Here is a 20,556-nt window from a genome sequence, read left to right as displayed (position 1 = left end):
ATTTACTATCATTCAGAATTTTCCACATCAAGAATAAATAAGAAGCCATTCTGCACATCTGGACAGCATCACATGCTATGTATTACCAGCACTACTAAAGCTCCAATCTACCCTTAACAACTTTCCCCTATAAAGGGCATCAGCCACATTTCATACTTCACAGTGAACGTATTTGTTCTGCACGTTCTAAAAAGCTGGTAGAGGAAAGGCTCTCAGGAGATGACCTCCCATTATGCCATTGGCATAGGAAAGAGAAAGTAGGGCCAGAGGGAGATTTATAGCAAATTATGGTAATTGTTTTTGTTCCTGTCTCATTCCTCAAGGTTTTTTTTTTTTTCTGGGTGTAGAAGGAAGGTAGCAAAGGCAGAAGAATTAAGCTGAATGATCTCTCTCTGCCTCATTTTTACCTGTGTGCTACTCTGTCAGTTCTTTCTCCTGCTTCCTCCCTTCTTAAATTCCTGTTCAGTTGTGCAGCTCTCTAAGTGACAGCATTTGGTGTCAGCTTTATCAGTACAGATCCTGCTGATGTATTAATCCATATGCTGTCAACACTGAAATTTATCCTTCACTCTCTGACCACACCATGCATTTTGTGGCTGCCACCTGCTCCTCCTCCACTCCTACTGCCCAGTGATTTCCTTCTGCACACCAAATGTTGCTGTGGGGGCCATCATCTTTATATACCTCTGACAGCTCCACCCTCGTATGCTCAGCACCTCAGCCTATCTCTGACTTTCCCATATGGAGATGCCCTTCTGACCTGGGCAAAATGTGCCTAGGAGAGACCTTTCAACTTACACACACTCATTTTATCCTGCCTTGCTTGACCCCAGTTTGAAGCACAAGGTCTGAATGGAGACAGAACCTACAACTGCCCAATGCCAGGGCTTTTTTTAGCATTAACTATCACTGCTGTTGATCAATACCATTTAATAATAGCCAGGCTGATGGTGACTGCCATTTCTCTGGCTGCTGCTTCTGAGTAGGTCCCTGGGTGGAGCAGCTCCATGCTCAGGGCACAACTCTTCTTTCCCCAGTTCACATTCACCCGATCCCCTCAAGCTGCAGACTCGCTTCAGCTGCCATCTACTGACTTGTCAGTCAGTCACTGAAGCTGAGAGCACCTGCACTGGTGCTGCAGACACCTGGAGCAGCTAACCCTATGGAAGGAAGGGACAGCTGACACTTAGGTGGCATTTGTGCACCATGGGGAGAACTGGAAGCAGAGCAGAAAGAGGCAATATGGACCAGTTCAGAAGAGGGACAAGAAATGGAAAGGTGAAGAAAGCAAAGCAGGAAGAAAATTTATCATGTTGTCTATCATAACAAAATAGCTGGTTTGTTCTATAAACCTTGGACCAATAGACTTTGGGAGCAAAGCCAAGTGATAAATTAGTACTATCCTTTGTGGTGATCTATGCCTGAGATGAACTGTATCACCATGGCTCAGTTTACAATATACGGCAGAAATGTTACAAAATGCACCTGGCTCACAATTATCCTGTGTTCAGTTTTGGGCCCCTTACTACCAGAAAGACATTAATGGGTTGGAGCTTGCCCAGAGGAGAACAGCGGAGCTGGTGAGGGGGCTGGAGCACAAGTTTTATGTGGAGCAGCTACGTGAGCTGGGGTTATTTAGCCTGGAGAAAGAAGGCTCAGGGATGACCTTATCTCTCTATAAAACCACCCAAATGGAGGCTGTAGCTAGGTAGGATGAGTCTCTCCTTCCAAGCAGCAAGCGATGGGGCAAGAGGAAACAGTCTCAAGTTCCACCAGGGGAGGTTTAGACTGGATATTAGGAAAAATTTCTTCATAGAAAGGGCTTTCAAGCATTGGAACAAGCTTTTCAGGGCAGTGGTGAAGTGACCATCCCTAGAGGTGTTTAAACATGTGTAGATTTGGCACATAGGGACATGGTTTAGTGGTGGACTGGGCAGTGCTGGGTTAAGGGTAGGACATGACAACCTTATTTTTTTTCCCAACCTAAACAATCCTATGATTCTACAATTATTCCCCTCTGATGGCCAACCTGAGGGGCCCACTGGAGCACCCTGTGATGTTCTGCTACTTGGGCTTTCTCTGTATATAAACTGAAGGTTTTGGTCGTGCTGAAAGAAGGAAATGAGAGCCTTCCACCACTGTGGAGCTGAGGAGTTCCTAGACCCAAGTGCTGGAAAGCAGCACCGGATCCTCTCAGGGTTGTAGTTTTCCTGAGATTCTCCTTGGGGTTGGTGTTCCCCAAGGTAATAAGGGTCTCCCAAGGTTGCTGTTCCCTAGGAGTTTCCCCTGGGTTGCTGTTCCCAGAGGTAATAAGGTTTTCGGTCTTCTCTTTGCCCTAAGTGTTACACACCAGAGGCAGAGACGACAAACTGAGTCCGCCGGTGCACATTTCCAAGGTTGTTTATTCTTCATTATCTCAGTCCTTTTTCAACTCTGCCAGGCCTTCCTGGCAGGGTACCTTATCTTAGTTCTTTCTCAGCTCTGCAAGGTGTCTCCACAGAGCAGGACACGCGTCAGACTGGGCGGATCAGAGAGCCCCGTACCTTATGTACAGTCCCCTTGACCCAACCACTGTCTGAGACGTATTTTTTATTTACAAAATTTTACCAATACCTATTACCTATACTAACATGTCAGTTCTACTCTAAACCAATCTCTAAAACCCAACTCAGCACAAGATGGGGGACGAGAACAAGAACAAGGAAGACAGGGGCCACTCCCCAATTCCTCCATCTTGTCTCTTCAGCCCCATATGCTAAGAATCCTAATTTCTATATTTATATTCTACAACAAACCATCCACTACTTATTTCAAATTCTTAGGATTTGTGATTCTTCCTGCATGTGAGTGTTCACTCCCATGGACAGGAATCAGAGTCAGTGTCCTCCTGGGACCTGTATGGGTCTAACTGACCCCCCTGTACAGATCCCAGACCCCCCTGTCCGGTCTCCAAACCCTCCAGGGTGGCCAGAGGGATGTTCTAGACTCCGACAGGATCCCACACTAGAGATCCACTATGGATATCACTAATGTTATTAGTAGGCAAAGAAGTTCATATCAATGGATCACACAGCAGTAAAACAAACAAAACAGTAATTAACAGACAACCCCCGTTTATTTCAAGCTGCTTGTGGAGTTTTCAAACGTGCTTTTTGGCATGGGCTTGTTTTAAAAATTTCAGCTGAAATAAACCCAGCAATATTTGCAAATCATATTCACAAGTCATACACCCATTTAAAATCTAACAGCAGTCTTTGTCCTTCCCATACACTTTGATATTCAGATGCTTTAATCTGTTCTATGAAGCCTCCTAGGACATGCCCTTACAGATTTACTTTCAATACCATGAACAGTTATTTACTGACACTTTCCAGGCCACCATTCAGTCCCCGTAGGAAAGGTTTCATTTAGCCAACAGCAGCTATCCACAGAGCAGAACAGCCAAGAAGTCAGTGGCTACCTTCCCCTCTTCCACAACAGAGAGCAGCAGACATTTCTGGTGTGTGGCTCATCTCATTCCATCTGGGGGTAGACATTTAAACTAGGCAAGATGTAGGTCACTTCATTAGGTCTAGTTAGGAGAGGAGAGCTCAAACTTATTCTTTATCAAATCCAAGCTCAAGCATTCTTCCCTGTGCCTTGGCCAAATTGTCTCTATGGGTAAGAGCTTCAGAAACCATTTACTAGAAAATACAGGGCATGCAGGAAGAATTTAGTCTGTCTCTGTCTGGGCTTTTCAAGTGTAATGCATCACTAACCACGTACCACAAAACTGTAATAAAATCCAATTTATTCATCAAGTTTTTGTCAGAAATATAGTGGCATTGTTGCAACCATTACAGTCACCTTTGCTTGTAATAGAAAAAAAAAGTTATTTTTACAAGGTCTTGGAATTACCAAATACCCTCCCAGTCATCCATTTTGAGTCAACCAACTGAACAGATATTGATTAAAGAAAAAAGTGACAAACTTATGTCTCTAAAACGCAAGAGCAGATCCTTTAAAACACTTACAATGTACTTCATTTGACAGAGTCACTGCTGCCACTCAGACCTGCTCGTTGAGCCCCCCCTGGCCCAGAGCAGCTCATACCAGAACGCCATGGAGTATTCAGAACATCTGCTGCTGGCACAGGGGAGCATGGCACTGCCTGCCCTCACCCTCCCTGCTCTCACAGGATCTATCACAGTCAGATCATGCTGAATATCCCTTCTCCAAAGGTTTTTCTGAGTGTGGGAAAGGAAGCTCTTAGTTCTGGACATTGCCATTAATTTATATGCAGAAGGTAACTATTTTTGTTATTAATCTTCTGCACCTGTGCCCAGCATGTTGGATGGGTGAATTTTAAATGAATTAGATTTTGCACACTCACTCCTTTTGTGATTTTATTATGCAAATAATGCTCATCTTTTCACCTCTGAAACCATTCACATGCCACAATTTCAAAGTCAGACTAATTTATAAATACGCTGAGAAAGGCAGATCTTTTTTAAGGACTCAATACAATAAGAACTGATTTCTGTTACTTTGTAATCTGGAGGGTAAATGGGAGAGCCCATTGTTTCCACGTGGTTTTTCTCTTTCAGAAAATAGAAGTTTAATTGTAATTTTTATCTATGGTTATATTCTATTCTCTCCAGATTTTTGCAGGTCATCTTAAATCCTTCCTGTTCAACTGGCTGTGGGTATTTAAGATTTTCTGAGACACAGACTGCAATTCTGAAAGCAAAAACCACAATCATTTCTTGAGGTGCTGGGGGATGGATGAATTCCCAAGGTAAGGGGGTCAGGTGGGGGAGCAGGAGAGGATGACAGTGCAGAGGACAGCAAGAGGCAGAGCTGGCAGCTTTCTGAACATCTGGATTGCTCTCCAGAGGTTGCCCTGGAAATCAGCGGAGGTTGCAGCAGGATGTATTGAAAAGATATTGAGCACATAATCCTCAGCCCCTTCACAAATGCTGATCCACAGCTGGGTCACATCAGCTGCTGCAGAGCAGGAGCAGTAGGAACAGATGTCACCAGTACAGAAATATGTTGGCTTTGTTAAGCCTCAGCTTTTGCACAGACTGGTCCCATGTGCCATGCTCATTTTTGACTCCCTGTGAGGTTTGAGTGGAGAGGGACTCCCTTCACCACTCATTTTATCTAGGGGTTCAAACAGCAGAACCAGGTTTCTCAACATCTGGGACCATATTACCTAACTGTAGGCTTTATTGAAGGTTTTTGATGTATGAATACTGCTTATTTATCACTCAGAGCAAGGGTCGGTCATTCTTGGCTAGAAAATCATGAATATTACTCAATGCTTTCTTGACCTTAGTCTCAAGAATCAAGTTAGTCAGCTGTCTTGGTTGGCTGAATACAGTCCTGCTCTAGTGGAGTTGGTCCAGTTCCAATTCTAGAAACTCCTAGAGGATGGATTTTTATTTTATTGGTTTCATGTACTTTTTATATTTGAGCCTCTCTTTTCAGCCAAACTAGGAGAGTCAGTAGTCAGAATTTCTGGTTAGAAGTACCTTCTTCTTTATTGTTTTCAGTTAATACTTTAGCTTATTTTCTCTTCTTTCAGTGCCCTGTCACCTCTGTATTATGGAAGACTCCTTTGGTGTATTCAAACCAACCAGAAACTACCAACCGTAAAGACACTCACTAATGATGAATCCAACAGATTACATAGATACAGAAATAATTCAAAGGAATCATTAGCAATCTTAGTTTGCACAAAAAAATAAAAAGAAGAAACAATAATAAAAATGTGTATTTGATCTGTTCACATTTAGCATCAATTATAGAGATAACATGAAGTCGACAGATTTCAAATTTTAATTACCTTTAACTTTGCATAGTGGTTTACTAAATGCCTTTTTGTTTAAGTCTGTTTAATATAGTATTTAATTAAATCTCATTCTAGGTCAAAGTAATTTAATTAAAAAAACTTATTGGCTGTAGATCTTTCATAAACAGCGTTGAGCACACCTTGTGTTTAGAAGCTCATATGATCATCAACAAAGTTGTTTCCTCGCTCAGGAACAAGCTGATTATTTATACACCTCAATTACTGAAAATGGGGGAACAGGAAAATGCTTTGCCATTGGTAAATCTCAATGCAAAATACAGGTGTCCCACAGGATGGCTCTTCTCTGCAGAGTGGCTGTTGTGGAGTAAGTGGGACACCACATGAAAGCCCAGCACACACATCCTTCTCTGACAAGGAGTGAAAGAACACAGTATTTTAAATTATACTCCAAAGGATTTTACTACAAAACACTGAAAAAATCCCAAACACATACATTCTTCTTCTCCAGGGTGCACCTAACACGAAGCCTGTAGCATTAGAAAGTCTTTAGATACCTGTACCAGGCCCAAAGGATGTAAAATTTGATGAACAACAATCCAGTCATCAGTTTAACAGTTCAAACAGTGCTCTGCCAAGGACCTGGGCAATCTTGTGTAGATTAAAAACATATTTAAGTCTTGGCAGTATTTCTCTCTTAGCCTTACAATATTTTTCATTTTCAAATGGAAATTTGTCAAAGCATATGGCTATCTTGAGAAACAGGGTCCATCAACAGTATGTTGTAGCACTTCACATATTCTCCTGGTCCTGCTTTCCCTCCATTCAAAATGCTGCCATGGAGACTATTTTCTCTTTCCTTCCTTTAATGATAATGGATTCATATTTGCAACAGCAGATTCAGGAATGTCTGAAGACTCTCAAGGTCCCTCTGAGTGGAACCTATCTTTACCCATAATTTCTTATTTATTACCAAGCTATTGATCCTAACTCTGATAGAGATACCTGCCTCTACCACCAAGTCAAAGAAATCTCAATCAGACAATCAGATTTCCTTCCAAGACGCTCCCACTTCTGGAATAAATCTAGAAAGATTTCCTTTTAGCATGATGTCTACAAAAAACCTGACAGATTTGTTGGGATCATGGCTTACTTTAAGAGAAAGCTACTGTTTTACTTTTCTCTCATATTTATTTGTTGCATTCACCTGCTTATTTCTGACATAGTTAACATGCAATCTTTTGCAGTCTTTGCAGTACATCCCATAAAGCAGAGTGCAGCAGGGCCCGCAAGGAGGGCTTCTGAAATGCTGTCATAATATAAATAAGCACAAAGAAATAACAACAGCATCTGAAAAGGATTAATTTTACCCTCTGCTCTCATCAGTGGGAAAAAGAGGATTGTAATATCCAGATAAAATAACCACTGCATATTGCACACAGGCTGTATGTACCAAAGGATTTCACAGGATACCAGATCACCTTCCCAAGGAATCAGTTGCATATCTGCAGAGGAGTTGCACACTTCATGAGGACACCATAAAAGAGAGTCCAAGCTGAAGCACAGTCAGGGACCTTCACATCTGATATGCTGCACTCTTGGCTCCTTCATTGCAACTCTCTCCACTGGGGTGGGGACACATCTGGATTCATGCTCTTCAGTTCAAGATTGCTCAGAAGCATAGGTCAAGGATATTTTCACAAGTGGCATGCACTGTCACACACACCATCTCTCTTATTTATCCTATTCTAAAACTACCTAAATTATACTAAAGAAGGAAAAATATACACTCGATAAGGCAGACTAGGAAGTTTTGAAGAAGCATGGTTGCTGCTTGATTTTCAGAGGTATGAAGCCCCCAGAAGCTCTTTGCAGGGCTTGACTCTCTCAAAATAAACCTTAAAGTATTTAACACTGATCTTTTGACACCTGTGGGTACCTTGAGGAAACCAGGCTAGCCCAGGGAACATGTGCACAAAAGCAGTCACTACTTTTTGTAGGCTATGTGACCATGTGCAGCTGCTTATTTAAGGCAAGCTTTGAACTGTGAATGAGATGCAGAGATAGAAAACCTTGCAACACTGTGGCAAATTATGTAAATAACACACACAAGGAAGCACCCTCCAACAGTGATCTTGTATTCTCTCTCACTTTCCATGGGTGTGTATTCTAACTAAACAATCACCATTTATCTTGTGTTGTTATTTGGAGAGAGAACCCAGTGGGAACTCTGCGTCTCTGAACCACGTCCTAGATCTTTTTAGCTTAAAATCTTTGCCACCCACATCCCTGGACATTCCTACTTTCACCGGCAAAAATTAACCCTTAGCTCTTGGTATCTTTCCAGATCCCAAGGCAATTGGTTACTAAGCAACCACCCCTATTTTCCCCAGACTTGCTTTTAATTGAAGCCTGTGCTAAATAACATCACAAAAGAGAAAAGGCACTTTCTAGGTGAATAACCATTACTGAAGTCGTGGGGGAAAGCTTTGGTAGCAGAAAGCACTCCCCTGATAAACTGTCCTCTTACCACCACCAATCAACTGCTAAATACACAAAGAAAGAACTTTTGCCTATTTGTCTTCCAAGCACAAAAAGAGGCCCACATGAAGGTGAAGTCTGTGATATCTGGTGACCTCCCCTAGGGTTATCCCATCTCTCCTTCTGCTCACTTGGCCCTTTATCATCCAAACCACCTGACAGAGCCCTCTGTGGAAGGAGGGAACCACTGAACTCCCCATCCATCCTCCGGGAAGAGACCAACTCCTGTTTCACCACAGACAGAACCCGCAGCTGATCTACCCTGTCTGCCTCTGGCACAGGATACTGCAGACCCTCGGGAAGCAAACTGAGCTGCCAGTGCTGCTGCTGTCACAGGGGTAAGCTGCTCCACCACTGCAGTCTGGATCAGTCTGACAGTAAGTATTGTAGCACAGATTTTCAAAGAAGGCCATTCCAGCACATACCATTCCCACACAAATACACTGCACATGCAGCAGGACGATCTGGAAAAAGAGCTGGAATTTTTGCAGCTATTCCTGCAAGCTCAAATACAAAAGGTGCCACCTTTCAAAAAGTACAGGTCCTACTTTTGGCAGTACTGTCTCTCAAAGGAAGGTGGGAACATGGACCGGAAAACCTACAGTCCCACACTCCAAATGGAACACGAACAAGCCTGTGTGTGTGCAGGAGGTGAGAACACACTTGGATGATGCAAAGCTTGCTAACGATGAATGTTTCAGTACACAAACTCCCTAATGCTTTAGTAGCCATTAGTCTTTACAGTGACTATTTTCTGTCTAGATCAACTCATTAAATTAGTTCTCTACACTGCTGTTTGAGTTCCAAAAGAGGAGTTAGAAACTTGCAAGAAGCTGGGATGGACAAGCTGCAGCAACATCTACCAGATGACATTAAACTACTAAAGAAACATCTCAAAAATGGAACCAATCTACTAAATATTCCCATTGTTGTGTTAGATGGGGATCTTGCTACCACCATGGACATGTCTATGGCAGCAGGGGCTCAGCACTTGGAAGCAGATGCTGACTAGACCTGCTTCAAACCTGGCTTCACAGATGAATTTATGTAACATTCACAGCAAAGGAAACAAAAAATAAATGTATTAGCTTCCTATTTAATGCATGGAGAAGGAACGATGCAATTGACTTTCAGGAAGAGTGTTTAACCAGAGAAATGACTGACCTAAGTATTGGGCAAAGGAGTAATGGTACCAAACACTTTCATAAATGGAGAGCTGTGGAGCAAGCACTCCTCTTCTAAAGAGGGCACTGCCTGGCTTCTCCATAAACTCTTCACTCCCTGGAAGAAAATTCTTGTCCAAGCAAATTCAGCCAGGCTGCAGAGATAGATCTCACAGGCTGGCTTCATCCTACAAAACTGAAACCATTTAAATAAACTACTTCATAAATTTAGAACCTGATTACTTTATATTGACAGGAGGAATAATACTGCCTCAAATGTGAACTGCCCTCTGGAAGACTATCCAAATCAGTGGATTAAAAGGGGTTTCTTGACTCCCAACTCCAGATGTAAAATTCAAGTCTGGTGGGAAAACCCCAGGCTGTACTATGCCATGGCTGTGCACTTCCAGCACCAAGAAAACAGTACTCCATTGTGCCTCATTTGCTCCTCTGTTCCAAGAGAGATTTTCCTAAGTGATAAGAATGAAATACTTCACTGAAGATCTTCAGGAACTCAGAACTGATTTGTGATACCTGAAATAGCACTACTTTTACACTTCCTTTATACCTCATCCTGACTCGTGACACATATCTTCATGCTACCCCCTGCCAGACAGCTAAGACTTGCTCCAGAAGCTCCCAATGACTAATTCGTAAGACTATATCTTAAAGAGAATGACTTCTTCTAATTAAATTATGTGTTTGACATCTTTATATATGTTTTGTGAGATGATAAATACATTTTCACCAGGTTTCCACTGATGCCATATGGTGGCTCACAAAAAACAGAACAAATTTGGTGCAATGAGACTCATAAAATAAAATAACAAACTAACTAAATAAACATAATAAACACAACAAACATAATAACAATAATAATGATGATAATAATAATAAAGGAAGACCTGCTATTAAATTTTAGAATTTGCAAGATGATGTTCATGTGGCAAAGATACAGTGTACCTTTTTCCTCTGATATTTCTCATAGATGGCCAGAAATGCCTCTGCCCTTGTCAAAGGTACCAGTGGACTTGTGAAGAGGAACATTTCAAATATTACTAAATGGCAGAACAGAAACACTTTTCACAAAAACAGATTCAAGCCAAACATCCTCACAAGTGGGAAAAAATGTAGGAGAAGCTGGCTGATGGACATGGCAATCCTGACTTAGAATCAGGTAACAGCTTCAGATAATCAGGTGACTACGAAGTCAAAGGTGCCAGGCCAGAAATCCAGCTGTTGTAGTAGGGTGAAAGAGCTACAGGCAGCAAATGGGAAGAAGGTTGAGATGTGATAGTTGCTGCCTGTCCTCTCTTCCCTTGAAAGGGAAGGAGGGTCAGAATATGTCTTGATGCAACAGAAAAAAATCCGAACAACCCTTAGTACTGTGGATCAGTATTAAAGATTCACAAAGGGATCATCAGGCTCAGGGCAGCACTGAAAGCAGCAGCAACTGCTGGCTGAAGAGGTTCTTCAGGGCTGATTCACACTCCACCAAATATGCAGCCACCTCACTGCCAGGCTAAGAGCATTTGGAGGGCCAGGAAGAGGAAGAATCTCTAAAAAAGGACATCACCCTCTGCCTTAGTGCCCCTTCCACAGTTCAGTCTGGCAGCATGACTGAGTGTCCTCTGGAAACCAAAGGGCAGACACTGGAGACCTCTGAACTGCAGCAGTCCCTAAAAATGTGACACAGTCCCCACAATCATCTTGTGACACATGCAAACAACTAGGCAGCGCTGTACATCTTCCATCAGGGTTATCTGAGTATTTAGTTAGTAAGTAGCATGAAGGATGCTTTTGTGTGACCCCAGTTAGAATAGGGACACAAACAGCTCAGGCTTTGTCTGCACAGGGGCCACTCTCACTTGAGCTATGCTAGAGAAGAGCATCTCTGCAGTGAAAATCTGTCTAGAGCGCTAGAGAAAAGCCCAGCTGGTATTACTGTGGGACACATCCACTGCTTAGTTATTGATGGAGCTATGACTCAGGAAGATTATATTTAATTACAGTTTAATTACAGTTACTGATAGAACCAGCCTTCCTCTGCCCCTCTTTTCATGTGAGTGTGTGCTGCTCCTCTGACCTGGCTGCAGGACAAGCCCAATGGCAGTGACTCACCTGCTTTGGAATGACTAGATTAAGAGCGGGATGCTTATATTTTATTTTTGTTTTAATGGTGAAACTACTCAAGAAAATGGGCCAAAATGGATCTGCAGATGAAAGGAAAGGACTCTGCTGCCATTTATTTCAAGGCAGGCTATTTGAACCTAAGCCTACCATTATCATTATAATAGTAAAATCTGGTATGAGCACTTAGCCTTTCTTCATGTCTTTACATTTCCACTTCCCTCTGGTTTTAACAGATTTGTCAGTAACATCAACTATTGCATCTCTAACCTCTGGCCATTTCCTAAAGCCTACTGCCTCCACCTAAACCATCACCCTGCAAGACTCCTCTGTAGGATTCCTGGTTTAGACATTAATGTCTAAAATAATGTCTTCAATAGAAGCAGCAGATGCACAAGGCAGAAATAAAGACATACAGAGCAGGAAAGAGGGAGGACAGCACTGATTAAGTTTTGCTGTGTTACAGCTTGTTCTTCCAGAAAGGCTTGCTGTCAGCTGTTCCCTAGCACTGTGCATGTGTCTCTTCTGGCTGGAAAACACTGCGTTGTGTGTCAGATGCAGCACAATTTCTCCTGTCTATGGCTCGCTAATTGCAGACCCACTTCAGGGTCATTCAGCCTCTCTGCTCAACAAGATGCTGCATTTTGCCTAAATAAAAAACCTTCCTAAGCCAGACCCTACAATGAGAGACAAGATATACTAATTAAGTTATATCAGCTCTATTTTTTCTTACATCCCATATAAAAGAATGGTGCACTTCTCTAAAAGCTCTAAGGATACAGACCAAAGTGTAACTAACCAGTGAGGGAAAAGCAAGGGCCCCCACCTCTTCTGGCCATATGTCCTTAATAGACCTTTCACAAGGAAAGCACTGTTAGGCTGGGAAATAGGAAATAAAGCACATTGATTCAGTCTGGTCATAAATGGGCAGAAAATAAGGGATAGATGTATCAGACATTATCAAAATAGGAAGAAAAAAAATTTTGTACTTATTTATATACCCTGTTCAAAAATCCAGAGGGAATCTATGTTGTTCTTTCTTTAAATTCCCCAAGCCGAAGAAATGTTTATAAGATTTCACTGCCTTGGCTATATTTACTCTATTTTATGTTACCACAAAGAGGACTTTGAGCTGATAAAATATCCTTCCAAAGAGCACATTAGTCTCCTTTTGGAATGATGAGTTGCCATTAAAACTGACAGGTATTTTCTATAATTTCCCATGGGAAAATATCCCCTGACTCCTCTAAAAGCTTTTCAAACCCCACTGCTGCTGCCATTCACAAGGCACAAGCGAAACACCCCACTCCTGCTGTCCATTTCCAAGCACTCTTCAAAAACAAATGACAAATTCCCCAACAAATTACTACTGAATACAATTTGCCTGCCCTCCTTGATTTTGCTTATAAAGAAGAGTGTTTTGTTCACATTACTCTTCCTGCCAAAACCATATTATCACAAGTTAAAGGGGGAAATTACTTTGTGGGACCCTTTAATTAAAAGAGGGTCACATTTCATTGCCTTTTTTCTCTGTGACAGACATTGCTATCCCTCCCCTCTCCTCCCCTCTCTCCATCTTCCAAAAACCAGTACGGAACAGGTTGGCGTGATTGTCTTTTACTGCACCTACATCACCACTGAAATTCACTCCTTTTATACACTGTCAGAATGCAGCATTGCACAATGCAATAAAAAACTGGTTTATTCATTGAGGGCTTACCTGGCACTGGCTATCACACTGCTCTTTTTAGTGCTGTGCAATAACTACAAATTACAAATTTCTTACCACTGTGTTTATTTAGTATTAAAAATAATTGCAAGGAGCACAATATCACGGTCTCCTTATTTTTTTAGCAATTATTTTCTTGTCCCATTAGTTGCATCTAAATTGTTCAAATTCTAATGTGTTGTTAAGAGTAAAAATTAATTAAGAGTATATTTGTCTATGTTGTTAACTTTTCTCTGAACTAGGAAACTACTTACTCAAGCCTGCCATAGGTCTAAGTGAGCTGCTATGTTCATTTTCCCTCAGAAGAGAGATAATGCTGTGTGAGCATGTGTTTTTTGAACGATTAGATTCCTTACCTCTGCTTCACTTCTATCTTCACTTCTGTCCAGCTGACTGAAATATCAGCCAGAAGCCTGTACCAGACATAAAGTGCCATTCGTGATCAGATATCTTTCTGGGATTTGCTGCCTGGCAGACCACCATAAGATTTTAAGACTTTCTGCAGTAATTTCATTTTTTCCTTGAAAGAAAATTTTCTCTTGTAAATGTATCCCCTCTTCCTTTTTGGGCAGATACACATCTATCCTTGCCTTCCTTGATTAGAAACTCCTGGATCAGCAGAAGTGTCTGCAGCAGTAGGTGTTAAGGGTTTCTCTGACAGCATGAGGCATTTGGATGGCACACTCCTAAGCTCATTTCAAAAGAAACTATGGGGGGTTTATTTTCACTGTTATACATCACAAGTTTATCACAATTGGAACAAAAAGACTTAGCAAAAAAAAAAATCCCTAAAGCACCTCCTTGTCAAGAAACCATTATCTAAATAGCCTCTGAGATATATCACAAAAACAACACTACATTCCTTCCTCCAGCAATGGTTTTAAAAGCCAAGAGGTAAAAAAGGTATGATAAAATATAGAGTTCAGAAAAAGATGACCCCAGGTCTATACACTATAATTCAGCATACATGAACTCCAATTCAAAATACGGAAACACTGAGGAAAATTAAGATAAATCACCCTAAAGAATGAAGTCACTGTGTAGGAGGTTGTGTCCCTCAAACCAACAAGGGGATGCCTTCATTCAAGCATAAAGTAGTCGTAACTCTCAACATCATAATTCTGCTTAGAGAATTTTATGAGCTCTATCACAGATGCATTGACTTAAAGCATTAGCAGATTTGGCTTATCTTTCCCCTATGTATTTGGGTATATATGGTCCTGCTCAGAGATGACTGATTTGAAAGTTGAGCTCAGACTGAACATGGCAATTTGCTCTGTTGCTATAAATCTCTCACCCAAAAATAACTGCAGGAAGGGTGAGGAAAGGAGGGAAGTCCAAAGCACAGTCAATGCTATAGAAATATCTCCTGAACTCCACTTAGAACTGAAGTTCAGAAATATTTGAACCCCCTGAAGCTTTAGCCTCCACATCATCTTTCTCAGGTATTTCTGTGAACATGCCTGGTTATAGCCAGAGCGTTGTGCTGTCTTGGTCCTCTCAGTAGGAAAGAATTGCCATTACAGGACAACAGAAGCTAAGGCTGTTTAAGAAACATCATTATAAAAGGCATTTTAAGAATCTGAGTTATAAAAGCTGTGGTTCTAGTCTAAAGAATGAGGCCATTAAAGAAAGTGTCACTAGATATTTCTATGTTTATTATGTGCTAGTGGCTCTGGGTGAACGTGTGCAATTTGTGAGTACAAAGATATTTTTCTTCTAACAGCCAATCTTAAAAATTCAAGCTGGGATCTGAGAAGTGGGGTGGGCTTTTCATTCTCATACCTCATTACCAGGAAACATCAATTAATATATACTTGCTTATGCAGCTGTAAGTAATCCTTACTATTCTGATTTTAATCTTGAAAATCTGGTTAGAAATAAAGAGTCAAAAAAGGCAAACCAGACTGCGGAGTTTACACAACGGTGACCCAGTACTCTGTAGCCCATACTCTGTAGCTCAGACTACATGAGCACAAAACATCTGACTAAAGCCACAAATGTTGCAGAATTAATACCCAGAAAAATGGTGAAGATACCACTGTTTAGTCACACCCTCCCTAGACAACTGCACGGGTTGTTAGTGTCCTCTGAACTCCTGCCAGTATCTTTTCAGGAACCAGTGGCTTGGGGCACAATGTATCATCCCAAAGTCACAAAAAGCCAGACAGGAAGGCTATTACCTCCCTGTATTATCATGTAGTATCTCTGTCATCACTTCCCTGGTGGCAAGCATACAGTAATCTGAATTTATATTTAACCTATGGCTTAAGCACTAGGAGAGCAGAAGTTCATCAAAAAGGCTTTGAGCAACAACTCGTGTTCTACTCACACGTGCTGTAAGCCACCAGCACAGCTTAGATGAACCCAGCTTGGAGCTCCTGCCTCTCCCTAGGATCAAGGCAGGAAACAATTTAAGTCAGTAGCCATTCTCTAATGAAATGAGATTTTTAGAAGACTATCCTATTACAATTAGTTCATAATAATTAGCAATGAACAACAACAATAAAAATAGCATTCATTCACTTAAAATTATTTTTAATGTTATAATGACTGGTACATAATTATCCCAGAGAAGGGCTATTTAAAAGAGGGGAAAAAACACGATAACTTCAAAAGAAGAGAATTCATTTGCTGTTGATTTGCTTCAGGGTTCTAATTACTCTGGAAACCAGCAACCCTCCTGATAGGATTACTGACACGAACGCAACTGCAGCTGCAAGGAATGCTGAGCACATCAGTTTTTTAGCACCATTAAAACAGTCCTCTATAAATACCAGATGCATCTATCTATCTATTTCTCTCCCATCTCAGCACTTACTAGCGGAGCAGTCGCAGAGCATATCGCAAAAATGAAATGTGTAGCTGTGGCAGAACTGGCGCAGTAGAGCGAGTAATTTGTATCAGGCTGTATAAGAGTTTAAGTTTTATTATTAAGTATATGTCACAGATATACTAGCACCAGTTCATCTTCTTTCCCCTTATAGTTCAGATTTATACACTTATTAATAAAATCCAGACGGTCATTTCAACACCCTCATTTAACAAAACAAGCCAGTCAAATCTGGCCAGAGTTGCCTGGACTCCATGTGGCAACGCAGAGCGCCCTGGCAACTTTAATTGTTGCTGTCTAGAGGAGATTTATGATGCTATCCATCCTGGTCCTAGCTAATAAATCACATCTTCCTCCAGTCTTCAGCATACAGGTTGGATGAAAAAGGCTGGTAGGTCCCATTAGGGCTCTTGCAAGGGGCTCAGAGCCAAGAAGGGAGCCACTGGACTTGGCACTGCTTTTGCTTTTGCCCATATGGACTCTCAGAGAACTGGTTTTGCTGATGGGGTTTTGAAAACCATCAAGAGGAGGATTTTTCCTCAGGAATGGAGGTTGGAGGAACCTTGAGCTGCCATTCTGTTCTTGTTCCTGCACCTACAGCCTTTGGTTTGGTGCCTCTATGCCTCATCCTCCACAGAGCAACCCTCAGGTGACACTTCCTACCATTTGCCCTGGATAGCAGGTAAGCTCTGCAGGAGCCACTGCCTTCTACCATGCATATGCAGCCATTCTCACCAGGGGGTGGCAAGTATAACAGCAACACAAAATAATAGCTAAAAGAGCTGGAAAATACCTTCAAATGTCAAGGTTTTGTATTCCGTACCTTCCCCTCGCTTTTCTAGCAGTCTGGAATTTCTTAGGTCCAATGTGGACAGCATTAGGGGGAAAAAAAGTGGAAATGTACACTAAAATAACACATTAATTAAAACACACAAGAGACAGGGAACCACCAAAACAGCACTTTCCTTAAGAGTTCATTCTGTAATGGTCTTTGAAATTAAACAACAGAACATCAGAAATTAAAATTCTTACATCATACTCTTAATAAGAGTATTTTTGTAAGATATGCAAGGGTGACAGGTGGCTACACTTACAATACGCTGTGTATGTCCTGAAGAGTGGCAAGACAAATTGGATGAGGCACAAGAAGCACACCAGTGGGGAAAAAAAGGGCATTTCAGTGTTTAGTATCTTCACAAGAGATCTGGATGATGGGATAAATTGTGCTCCAATGAAGTTTGCTGATGATATTAAACTGAGTGGGAAGTGGGCACCTTGAAAGGGAGATCCACCCTGCAGGAATGTCACCATGAGTTTTCCTAGTTTGCTGAGTGTTCATACTAGAGTAGAAGTGTGCAGCTTCTCACGCTCGTTAATGTAAACAGTAGATCATGTTTTGTAAATATTGCCATTGTTATGAATTCCTTCTCCAAGAGAAGGGAGGTTGAATGACAGCCTCCTTGACCAATGTGATGAGAGGTGGGAATGCCCACTCTCCAATCCATGAGCACCTTGCGAGAAGTATAAAATAAGAAGTAATAAACAAGGCGGGAGATCTTCTGTCCTGCTGCTCTGATCAACCTGAACTCTGGCTCCGAGTGTGTCTTTCTGGCTAGGCTCATAGTGACACAGGAAGACTGGATAGGCTGGAATAGTGGGCTAACAAGAACCTCATGAGGTTAAACAAGGACAGGTCTGTCTGGGGAGCAGCTCTGTGGAAAGGGACCTGGAGGTCCTGGTGGACAACAAGCTCGATATGAGTGAACAGTGTGGTGCTGTGACAAAGAAAGCCCACAGAATGCTGGCCTGCATCGACACAAGCATCCCCAGCAGAGATGAAGAAGTCACCATCCTGCCCTGGTCAGTGCTTTTCAGGCCACACCTGGAATACTGCTTTCACTTTCTGTCCCTGCTATACAAAACAGATGTGGACAGGCTGGAGAGGGTCCAGAGAAGGGCCACAAAAAAGAAAAGGCTGAGATAAGTGTTTGTTCAGCCTTGAGATAAGAAGGCTTAGGGGAAACCTTACTATTGTGTCTCAGTATTTAAAGGATGGCTATAAAGAAGATGGAGCCTACCTTTTTACAGGAGTCACAGGGAAAACAGGAAAGGTAATGGATACATGTTACTCCTGGGGACATTCCAACTGGACACAAGAGCAAAATATGTCACACTGAGAACCATCAGCTGTTGCAATGATTTCCCCAGAGAAACAGTGAATTCTGCAACACCAGACAAATTTAAAACTCAGCTGAGCAGGCTGCTGGGTCTGCTGCATTTTGTCTAGACCATGCTTTTGCCAAGAAAGGTTAGACCAGATGATCCTTGAGGTCTCTTCCAACCTGTTATTCTTGATTCTATGGTTTTTCCTGTCATTATAGTGTCTATCTGTAATTTATAGAAATATATTGCTAGTCCAATTCATGTGAAAACATATTTATCTATCAATAATGGAACTATTCCCCTACTCCTTATGTCAAGTGCATTCTCAATGCAAAAAAAAGAGTCTGTGCACTAGAGTTTCATGTACAGTAGAGCGATGCAAATCTAAATGAGCTGGCTCAAGAAAAGGAGCTACAACGGCAGAGCACAAAGCTTTTCCTCCTGCAGGTAGGCTCCTCTAAGCTGCCTGGGTGGGTAATCTTTCTTCATGACATACTGCAAAAAGCAGTACAGACATACCCAAAGACAAGACAACCAGCAGATGCAGAGACACAAGAAAAACAGCAAGCCACAGGTCAGCAAGGCAGCAAGCAGTCAGCACTTGATTGCTTTTGATACTTCAGTACCTCAAATGCTGGCAAACTTTCAGCCAGCAAGACACAGTCACCAGGTGGGGTCTGAGGAGAGCGTGGGGTGACTTTGTGGTAGGGAGTTCCTCCCAAGGAAGAGCATAGGCAATATCATCATTTACACATGTCTGGGGGGATTGGAGCAATGGGGAATGACCCCACTAACCCACAGAGCTGCTAGGGAAGGAGGGAGCCCAAGAAGGGCTGGAATAAAAGAGAAGCATCTTGTGTTTAATACATACTCAAGAGTCAGGTGTGAAAAGGATTCCCAAAGGCTCTGAGGAGCAGTTTCCCAAAGCCTGCAGAAGTTCACTTTGCTGACAGGCATCACAGAGGCGTGTTCACAAAAAGTGTAACACTGGCCTCAAAATATTTGAAGTTTTCACTTATTTCAGTTACATGGCTGACAGGAGGAAAAGACTGTATCATATCTTTGTTAACGACCTCACTAATGACAAGAGAATGAGACTCAGTGCTGCAGATCCTAATTACTGGCTAATGCTTAAAATAGCAAATAGTACCTATTTCTTGAGCAGTCAGTCACACTAAGCATCAGCCTTACTTCCTCCACACATTTCTGAGATGATGTCCAGCTTTCAAAGGGGAAAAGAAGGAAAAAGAATGCTATATGCAGTCTCATAATAGCGTCAGTTGTGCAAAAGACTCAGCTTCGTGTTTTCCAAAGTTGCTATTTTTGCACTTGCTTGAAAAAAGCGCAGTTTAACAAAACTTCACCATCAGCGATCCTCACAAAACGTTTGGCATGTATTTGCCAGCTTTTTACTAAGCTAATTCATTTTAAAAAGCAGCTTAGCAGAGATAACCACTCAGATTTAGATTTGAGTTCTTGTGTATGACATTCATCAGTAGAAATGAAGTACTTTGGAGATAAAAACAATCACATTGTTTCATTAGCCTGAAATATTTCAGATGGGGACAGTAATAAAAGTAGATAGCTTTTAGATACAAGCACAGCAGAAAAACTATGCTTCATAGTGAGAGTTCAGAATGCCTGGCAAATAACCTGCTCTCCTAACAAAAAAAGGGGGAGTAAGGTCAGGCCAGCACGTGGACTGCCTCGCTCGGCTGATGAAGGTCTTGCTGTTCTTTGAGCTCTGTGTGTTGTGCATTCTAACACATTGAGTTTCAATGCTTTCCAGTGGTTGCTTTATCTCATAGGGAAAAGCAAACACAGTGGCAAATGTTCCATAAACTCCAAAGTCAGGGCCAACCTTATGATCTACACACATTATTTTCCTTGAAGGCAACTCGAGTAGGATGCCACTCACATGGAGATGTCTCAGAGTATTCTTCCTCCTTCAAACTCCTGATGAAACATCACTCCTGATAGGAAACATTTATGAATGTCCCCTTTTCCAGCTCAAGAATTAAGGAAGGTTGTAAAAGTCAGTGTGAGCCCCAAACCAGATTTTAATCAGTACTTGACTGACCTCCTCATGAATTAATTTCTTCACAGAAAAACTTAAAATTACTTGAATTAGAAAAACTGACATTTTAGAAAGAAAGCACTTTGTTGCAAAGCAAGCAAGAAAACTCCAGACCCAATATGTCTT

The 20,556-nt window shown here is 41.7% G+C and overlaps 1 protein-coding gene across 3 annotated transcripts in view; it reads right to left on the bottom strand.

Annotated features, from left to right (window-relative positions):
- SAMD12 (sterile alpha motif domain containing 12) overlaps positions 1–20,556 on the bottom strand; it is a 195,670-nt gene that overhangs the window by 45,034 nt on the left and 130,080 nt on the right. Inside the window, exon 5 of one of the 3 annotated variants that reach the window (XM_063421793.1) lies at positions 15,690–15,748. The exons of the other annotated variants lie outside the window; for them this stretch is intronic. Within the exon in view, the coding sequence (XP_063277863.1) occupies positions 15,690–15,748 (59 nt within the window). The remainder of the gene's footprint in view (positions 1–15,689; positions 15,749–20,556) is intronic. 3 annotated transcript variants of the gene reach the window in all.

This window comes from Prinia subflava, chromosome 1 (assembly GCF_021018805.1).
Source record: "Prinia subflava isolate CZ2003 ecotype Zambia chromosome 1, Cam_Psub_1.2, whole genome shotgun sequence".
Taxonomy (NCBI): Eukaryota; Metazoa; Chordata; class Aves; order Passeriformes; family Cisticolidae; genus Prinia; species Prinia subflava.
The sequence above is the reverse complement of the archived record's forward strand: the minus strand, read 5'-3'. Positions and strand labels throughout refer to the sequence as shown.